Source organism: Oncorhynchus gorbuscha, linkage group LG17 (assembly GCF_021184085.1).
Source record: "Oncorhynchus gorbuscha isolate QuinsamMale2020 ecotype Even-year linkage group LG17, OgorEven_v1.0, whole genome shotgun sequence".
Taxonomy (NCBI): Eukaryota; Metazoa; Chordata; class Actinopteri; order Salmoniformes; family Salmonidae; genus Oncorhynchus; species Oncorhynchus gorbuscha.
The window spans coordinates 22459528-22469267 of NC_060189.1; the positions used below are offsets into that span (position 1 = coordinate 22459528).

General features: G+C 43.9%; 1 protein-coding gene across 1 annotated transcript; it reads left to right on the top strand.

Moving 5' to 3' along the window:
* Nucleotides 1–374: 374 nt before the first annotated feature.
* LOC124001382 (vegetative cell wall protein gp1-like) lies at nucleotides 375–953 on the top strand. Its single transcript, XM_046308136.1, has one exon. The coding sequence runs from the start codon at nucleotides 375–377 to the stop codon at nucleotides 951–953; it is 579 nt and encodes a 192-aa protein (XP_046164092.1).
* Nucleotides 954–9740: the final 8787 nt, after the last annotated feature.

Sequence of the window (9740 nt, forward strand, 5' to 3'; positions counted from 1 at the left end):
CAGCCTCAGCCACATGCAGCCCTGAACAGCAGCCTCAGCCAACAGCCTGCATCCCTGAACCCAGCCACATGCAGCCCTGAACCCAGCCTCAGCCCCATGCAGCCCTGAACCCAGCCTCAGCCACATGCAGCCCTGAACACAGCCTCAGCCACATGCAGCGCTGAACCTAGCCCCATGCAGCTCTGAACCTAGCCCCATGCAGCTCTGAACCTAGCCCCTTGCAGCTCTGAACCCAGCCCCATGCAGCTCTGAACCCAGCCCCATGCAGCTCTGAACCCAGCCCCATGCAGCCCTGAACCCCATGCAAAGCTGAACCTCAGACCAATGCAGCCCTGAATCAATTCCCAGTCCCATGCAGCCCTGAACACAGCCCCATGCAGTACCGAACCCAGCCCCATGCAGTACCAAACCCAGCCCCATGCAGTACCGAACCCAGCCCCATGCAGTACCGAACCCAGCCCCATGCAGTCCCGAACACAGCCCCATGCAGTCCAGAACCCAGCCCCATGCAGTCCAGAACCCAGCCCCATGCAGTCCAGAACCCAGCCCCATGCAGTCCCCAGCCCAGCCCCATGCAGTCCCGAACCCAGCCCCATGCAGTCCAGAACCCAACCCCAATCCCAAACCCAATCCCATGCAGTCCCGAACCCAACCCCATGCAGTCTGGAACCCAGCCCATGCAGTACCGAACCCAACCCCATGCAGTCCAGAACCCAACTCCATGCAGTCCGGAACCCAGCCCCATGCAGTCCGGAACCCAGCCCCATGCAGTCCGGAACCCAGCCCCATGCAGTCCCGAACCCAGCCCCATGCAGCCCAAACCCAGCCCCATGCAGTCCAGAACCCAAACCCCATGCAGTCGCGAACCCAGCCCCATGCAGTCCCAAACCCAGCCCCATGCAGTCGCGAACCCAGCCCCATGCAGTCCCAAACCCAGCCCCATGCAAATCTGAACCCAGGCCAATTCAATCATGAACCCAACCCAATGCAGCCCTGAACCCATCCCCAGCCCCAGCCCCATGCAGCCCTGAACCCAGTCCCATGCAACCGTTAACCCAGCCTCAGCCCCAAGGGGACTGCTTCACCCCGCTTATTAAAGGGCCAGTGAGCACAACACACAGCTCTCTAATATGATTTTTAACTCATTCACTTTTTTTTTATCTATCTCTCTTACCCTGGTCTCTTTCTGTTTCTATCCCTTTTAGTAAGAGTGCATTCCATAACAACCACTTTACTATTTGGCTTCAAGCTATCCACGTTAACGCCATGTAGAGAGGAAAGAGAGACCGAGTGACCCAGCAAGTTAAAGAGGCTGAACAGGATATCCTGTGTTGCCCTCACTCCCTGCCTCTCTGAATGAAACAGAGTGTGTATGAGGACGGGCCCATGCTGTGGGTTATGAAACCAACTCATAACTTGCCATCTTATCAATGTTGTCTGCCTGGACTATCTCATTCAGACAGACTTCTGTACCGGGCTCATACACATATTTCAATGTATCTACCTCATTTCTATCACAAAGCCAGAGAGTTCTGCACATGGAACGAGGTCTTACTGAGTTACCCCATTTCACTGTTTCATGTACGTTATGTTTCCAAAACAACTAGCTTTACCTGGATGTCAAGTTCATGTATTTCTTCTGGGAATTTGGTGAGAGCAGAAGGCACGTCAAAGGGAAGCACATTTTGTTTTTGTCACTGTAGTAGAGTCTAGTGTTTTAGTGTGTGTGTGTGCGGGTGCATGCTTGCATGTGCGTGTGTTTGTGTGTGTGTGTACATACAAGCGTGCCTGTACGTGTGTGTGTGTGCCTGTGTGTGTGATGGTGTGAGTATACACATCATGTCTCATTGTGGTTACGCCTGTGGTCAGGTCTGACTTGAAAAGAGAGAAGAGAGCAACAGACAAAATTGATGATGCATGAGTGATATCGCCACATTATACTGAACAAAAATATGAACGCAACATGTAAAGTGTTGATCCCAGAAATGTTCCATATGCACAGAAAGCTGATTTTCTCTCACATTTTGTTCATAAATTTGTTTACATCCCTGTTAGTGAACATTTCTCATTTGCCAAGATACTCCATCAACCTAACAGGCGTGGCATATCAAGAAGGTGATTATACAGCATGATCATTACACAGGTGCACCTTGTGCTGGGGACAATAAAAGGCCACTCTAAAAAGTGAAGTATTGTCCAACCACACAATGCCACAGATGCCTCAAGTTTAGAGGGAGAGTGCAATTAGCATGCTGACTACAGGAATGTCCACCAGAGCTGATGCAAGATCATTGAATGTTAATTTCTCTACCATAAGCTGTCTTCAACATCGTTTTAGAGAATTTGTCAGTCCGTACAATCGGCCTCACAACCACAGACCACGTGTAACCACACCAGCCAAGGACCTCCACATCCGGCTTCTTCACCTTTGGGATTATCTGACACCAGCCACCCGGACAGCTGATGAAACTGAGGAGTACTTCTGTCTGTAATAAAGCCCCTTTGTGGGGAAAAACTCATTCTGACTGGCTGCGCCCCTGCCCAGTCATGTGAAATTCCTAGATTAGGGTCTAAAGAATTGATTTCAATTGACTGATTTCCTTATATGAACTGTAACTCGGTAACAAAAATTGAAATTGCTGCATGTTGCGTTTATATTTTTGTTCAGTATATGTCACTGTCAGAATCAGACAGTGTCTTTACCAAACCACTCTCCTTTATGGCTGGGAAACAATCACATGGACTAATATCTTTGAGGTTTCTTTCTGCTGACAAAGTCTAGCTTTGTGTGATCAAAACTATTTTAGGAATACTACTACTTCAGTCACCTCCATGATATTCAGTAGGTTTTGCAACAGTCAGTTTGTGCACCAGACAAAAAGTAAATGACATGCAAGTGTCTGCATAGTGGATGAGTATTTGGACAAAGAGTGGATCATCTTAGTCAGGACATCCCTTCCACAAGCACACCATCCCTAAAGCCTCATGTCTCCCAGTCTACGTACACTGAGTCTGGCCGGGGGGAGGCAGAGCACCCGTTTGTCCCCCCGCCCACACCTGACAAAACTTTATTACCAGTGAGTGAGTGTGCCCTCTTGACCACTGTGTTGTGTTAAAGGGTTTTGTGTGAACAGCTGTGCTAGGGCCTGTCACACACCCACCCCACCTCCAGGCACCAGGCCTGGGTACAAACTGCTCATAAATAGCCTCTTATCAGAACTAGCCCCACACTGTGTTCTGCTGGTAAACATCAGGGAAGACTCTGGGACTGTGTGTACCATAGATCAATTTAGAATTCAATTAGGCTATAACAAGGATTTAGGGAATATCTGTTTCTTTGCTTTGTCCAGCTCTGAAATGTAAAAAAGTTTTGGTGTATGAGAACATTCTTTTCCCAGAAACGTTGGTGTTACCTACAGTACCTCAAATCAACTCAATCAAAAATGAATTTGGGTCTCTGTAAAGACAACCATTCCCCTCACTGACCCAGTCAACAACAACATTTTGTCTTAACTTTCCTTTAGAAAGTGGCTTATTGTTGATAGCGCCAGATTAATGTCTTTCTTGGAGGCTGAGTAAAGTGAATGTGCCATGTTAGACCTTACTTATTCTGCTCTTCTAATAGAATCAGCCAAACAGAAGATGATTCAGGAGGGAAGAGTTTATCGTGCTAATGTTACTCCGTCCTCTCAAAATAATACATGTATCAAAGAAGTCATTATCTAACACTAGTCCCAGCTTCTGGCTGTAAACCACTACCCCATCATGGGGTTCTCATTAGAGTTGTTATTAGAATATACTGAATTACAGAGGGGTGTGTGTCTGTGTGTGTGTTTCTTGGTAATTACTCCTCCTAATGCTTCTCCAAACACTTTAAAGCACAGTGGAATGGTAGACTGAAGACAACGATGTACATTCACATCGACCAACCAACAGGTCCATTGGATTAAACCCATGGCAACCTTTAATTTGCCCACACTACAGGTAGTAGTTCGTCAACAGTGCACAGTAAGCAACACAGACCAACACAGCAAAACTCGTTCAGAACAACAAGAAACAAAACATTTAACAGGTAACACTTGCTAACCTGGGTCTTATGAGTGTGTTTGTCATTCCCTTTCTCGCTCTCTCTCTCTTTCTTGCTCTGTCTCTCTGTCTACCTCCCTATTGAAGCAGAGTGGTTGGTTGTCTTGGCGTCTGTCCAGCCCGTCAGCCCTCCCGAGCCCAGTCTGGACATCACAGGAGATTACTCTGTCATCCAGGCCAATCTCAATGGAGTCTGCCTTATTGTTTTAAATCAAAATGAACTCCTTATGAAAGCAGTCTCTCTCTCTCTCTCTCTCTCTCTCTCTCTCTCTCTCTCTCTCTCTCTCTCTCTCTCTCTCTCTCTCTCTCTCTCTCTCTCTCTCTCTCTCTCTCTCTCTCTCTCTCTCTCTCTCTCTCTCTCTCTCTCTCTCTCTCTCTCTCTCTCTCTCTCTCTCTCTCTCTCTCTCTCTCTCTCTCTCTCTCTCTCTCTCTCTCTCTCTCTCTCTCTCTCTCTCTCTCTCTCTCTCTCTCTCTCTCTCTCTCTCTCTCTCTCGTAAAGAGTCCAAAAACAACCCAAAAAGAGGATTACTTCCACTCCCTCCCCCAAGTGAAGGGAAAAGAGAATCAAATGTTATTGTCTCGTCATCACTCTTTTTATTTCCTTTTTAATGCCCTGATGATGTTTTCTATGATGTTTCACATTGTTCAGAGGGCACTGATCAGCGGGGAGATGGCACTCTGAGGTACAATAGGTGAAGTGGGGTACTGGGGGTAAAGGGGGCAAGAGGGTAGGAGGATGTTGGGCTGCTAGAGGGGGAACTGTTGCACTTGGCACAGGTTGGAGAAATCCGATCCAAGATCAGGGACAGTGGCTTGTCCCTGAGCACTCTTTCTACTGTTGTAGGGCCTTATCTAACACCTTATCTAACACCTTATCTAACCAGAACCTTGAGCATAGCTGGACTTTGACTAGTACTAAATGTATAGTAATTTGCCACCATTTTCTTTAACCCCCAGTCCTGGAACACCACATCTACATGGCTCTTCTCTAATATGTTTTAGACTTTCTGCCCTGCTCTCCTCCTGCTGCTGTAAGTCTTTATTGGAACAGTCAGCAGGCCTTAAGCAGCCCAGTCACACCACTTAAGCATCATTACGATCAGAAGCATCTAATGCCTACAGTCATTACAGAGGGTTCTTAAATGACAGAACATGTGACCACAATGTGTGACTCATCTGAGAGCACACATGCAAATAAACACACACACACACATGCACGCATGCGCACACACACGCTCGCTCACACACACACTCGCACATCTCGCATTGACACCTGAGGGACAATTACTGTAAATCTCACATATGCTGTAGGGCCCAACACCAGTTGCCTGCTTCGACATGTTCTCCTGACCTCAGAGTAGAGTCAAGCCTGAGTAGAGCCACACATGTCAACTGATAATGTAGCTCTCACTTAGTCAATAGCTCTAAACTGCTGCTTATAACATTACATTTGTAAAAAAACATGTTCTAAATGTCATCTGCTCCTTTTGGAGCCACACATCACTGCCATCATCAGATATTCTGGATGGGGTTGATGCAGACTTTACTAAGAGATGTGTTATTGGCATCCATTCCTTTTGAAATAAGTTTGTCTTTGGGCTTATGTTGCTTTTCTTCTAGCAGTACCAGTACAATGTGCAACATGAAAGGTACCACTTCAGAGAGCTGTTGAGCTTTCAACTTCAACATGTGCCTCCTGAGACGCTGGCTCTCTGTCAGAGCCGAGAACAAAGACCTCCATCCGGCTGGCTGCTGCTGGGAGGTGTGTGTGTGTGCTTGCGTGCGTATCCGTGTGTGTGTGTGTGTGTGTGTGTGTGTGTGTGTGTGTGTGTGTGTGTGTGTGTGTGTGTGTGTGTGTGTGTGTGTGTGTGTGTGTGTGTGTGTGTGTGTGTGTGTGTGTGTGTGTGTGTGTGTGTGTGTGTGTGTGTGTGTGTAGATGAAGTGAGGAGATATTGTTTTCCAGGTTTCTGTTTATCCTTGTTAGGTCTCCAACCTGACCACTTATCCATTCTGTGCTGTCGCTTTGTCTTTCTGTTACTGTGCAATGATTACTGTTGTCACTCACTGTGTAGCTGAGAACCATCACTTTGTATTAGCTGCTGTAGTCACATGTAAGCATTGCAATAACCAGCAACAGATGACACAACATTACATTTACATGTTGACCATTTTATAATTCAGCAGATGCTCTGGTCCAGCTGAGTTACATTCATCTTAAAGAGAGCTAGGTGAAAGAACAACATACTGTATCACAATCGTAGCAAGTACATTTTCCCTCAACAAAGTAGTTATCAGCATCGTCAGTGCTAGTATATGTTTTTGGGGGGGAGTGGGGGGTTTAAGATATTCAACATGTATATACAAGAAAAAGTATGTGAAACCTTTGGAATTACCTGGACTTCTGCATAAATTGGTCATCAAATTTGGTCTGATCTTCATCTAAGTCACAACAATAGACAAACACAGTCTGCTTAAACTAATAACACACAAAAAAATGATATGTTTTCATGTCTTTATTGAACACACCATGTAAACATTCACAGTGCAGGATGGGAAAAGTATGTGAACCCTTTGATTTAATAACTGGTTGACCCTCCTTTGGCAGCAATAACCTCAACCAAATGTTTTTTACAGATCAGACCTGCACAACGGTCAGGAGGAATTTTGAACCATTCCTTTTTACAAAACTGTTTCAGTTCAGCAATATTCTTGGGATGTCTGGTCTGAACCACTCTCTTGAGGTCATGCCCCAGCATCTCAATCGGGATGAGGTCAGGACTCTGACTGGGTCACTCTAGAAGGTGTATTTTCTTCTGTTGAAGCCATTTTGCTGTTGATTTACTTCTGTGTTTTGAGTTGTTGTCCTGTTGCATCACCCAACTTCTGTTGAGCTTCAATTGGTTGGACAAATAGCCTTACATTCTCCTGCAAAATGTCTTGATAAAATTGGGAATTCATTTTTCTGTTTATTATAGCAAGCTGAGGCTGCAAAGTAGCTTCAAACCATGATGCTCCCTTCGCCATACTTCACAGTTAGGATGAGGTTTTGATTATTTGCTGTGCTGTGCCTTTTTTCTCCACACATAGTGTTGTGTGTTCCTTCCAAAAACCTCAACTTTAGTTTCATCTGTCCACAGAATATTTTGCCAGCACTACTGGAACATCCAAATAATATTTTGTGAACTTCAGACATGCAGCAATGTTTTTTTTAGATAGCAGTGGCTCCTTCCGTGGTGTCCTCCCATGAACACCATTCTTGTTTAGTGTTTTACGTATCGTAGACTCGTCAACAGAGATGTTAGCATGTTCCATAGATTTCTGTACGTCTTTAGCTAACACTCTAGGATTCTTCTTAACCTCATTGAGCATTCTGCGCTATGCTCTTGCAAGTATCTTTGCAGGATTGCCACTTCTGGGGAGAGTAGCAACATTGCTGAACTTTCTCTATTTATAGACAATTTGTCTTACCGTGGACTGATGAATATCAAGGCTTTTAGAGATACTTTTGTAAAGCCTGATGGGGTTAAAGCATGTGTTTGAAGTAGGGTCACTGCTTGTCTTTTCCATCATGGTTTCTGTAGTCAGAGAAAAACAAACATATTTAACACTCCCTAAGGCCATGTGATTCCGTTTTAGTACATACAGAGAGGGTGGCAAGAAAAATTGTGAACCCTTTGGAATTATCTGGATTTCTGCATAAATTGGTCATAAACTGTCACAACAATAGACAAACAGTCTGCTTAAACTAATAACACACAAATTATTGTATTTTTTCTTGTCTATATTGAATACGAATACATCATTTAAACATTCACAGTGTAGGTTGGATAAAATATGTGAACCCCTAGGCTAATGACTTCTCCAAAAGCTAATTGGAGTCATGAGTCAGCTAACCTGGAGTACAATCTTTGAGATAAGATTGGAGATGTTGGTTAGAGCTGCCCTGCCCCATAAAGAACACTCACAAAATTTGAGTTTGCTATTTACAAGAGGCATTGCCTGATGTGAACCATGCCTCGAGCAAAAGAGATCTCAGAAGAACCAAGATGAAGAATTGTTGACTTGCATAAGGCTGGAAAGGGCTTTAACCCCATCAGGCTTTAACTCCATCAGAGTGCTCTTACACAGTAATAGAAAAGTATCATACTTGAGTAAAAGTAAAAGTAAAGATACCTTAACAGAAGAAGACTCAAGTAAAAGTGAAAGTCACCTTGTAAAATACTACTTAGGAAAAGTAAAAGTCTAAAAGTATTTGGTTTTAAATATACTTAAGTACCAAAGCAAATGTAATTCAGGTATAAATCATTTAAAATTCCTCACATTACGCAAAAAAGATGGCATCATTTTTTACATTTGACATTTTTTTTAGAATAGACACACTCCAACACTGAGACATCATTTACAAACTGTAACGGTTTTCTTGAGTTGAAGGAGAGGCGGACCAAAATGCGGTGTGGTTTCTATTCATGGTTCTTTAATAAAGAAAACTATACATGAATAGACTAACAAAACAATACATGAATAGACTAACAAAACAATAAACGTGAGAAAACCTAAACAGCCCTATCTGGTGAAAACAAACACAGAGACAGGAACAATCACCCACAAAAACCCAACACCAAACAGGCTACCTAAATATGGTTCCCAATCAGAGACAATGACTAACACCTGCCTCTGATTGAGAACCATATCAGACCAAACATAGAAATAGACAAACTAGACATGTAACATAGAATGCCCACTCAGATCACACCCTGACCAAACAAAACATAGAAACATACAAAGCAAACTATGGTCAGGGCGTGACACAAAAGAAGCATGTGTTTAGTGAGTTCGCCAGATCAGAGGCAGTAGGGATGACCAGGGATGCTCTCTTGATAAGTGAGTGAATTGGAATTTTCTGTCCTGCTAAGCATTCAAAATGTAACGAGTACTTCTGGGTGTCAGGGAAAATGTATGGAGTAAAAGTACATTATTTTCTATAGGAATGTAGTAAAGTAAAAGTTTAAGTTGCCAAAAACAAAAATAGTAAAGTAAAGCACACATACACGCATACACACATACACAAACACACGTGTAAGCATTCACAAACACACACGTACGCATACACAAACAAACATGTACGCATTCACAAACACACGTATGCATACACAAACACATGCATACACAAACATACACGCACGCAAGCACGCACGCATACACAAACACACACATGCATATATACAAATTCAAACGTGTGCGTACACAAACACACACGTGGAGATACACAAACACACACGTGGACATATACAAACACACACGTGGACATATACAAACACATGTGGACATATACAAACACACACGTGGACATATACAAACACACGTGGACATATACAAACAGACGTGGACATATACAAACACACGTGGACATATACAAACACACGTATACAAACACACGTGGACATATACACAACGTGCTACATATACAAACACACGTGGACATATACAAACACACACGTGGACATATACAAACACACGTGGACATATACAAACACACACGTGGACATATACAAACACACGTGGACATATACAAACACACGTGGACATATACAAACACACGTGGACATATACAAACACACGTGGACATATACAAACACACGTGGACATATACAAAC

Bases quoted from the DNA above. Each gene is read 5' to 3' on its own strand.
- LOC124001382 (XM_046308136.1), top strand. From the start codon at position 375: ATGCAGTACCGAACCCAGCCCCATGCAGTACCAAACCCAGCCCCATGC.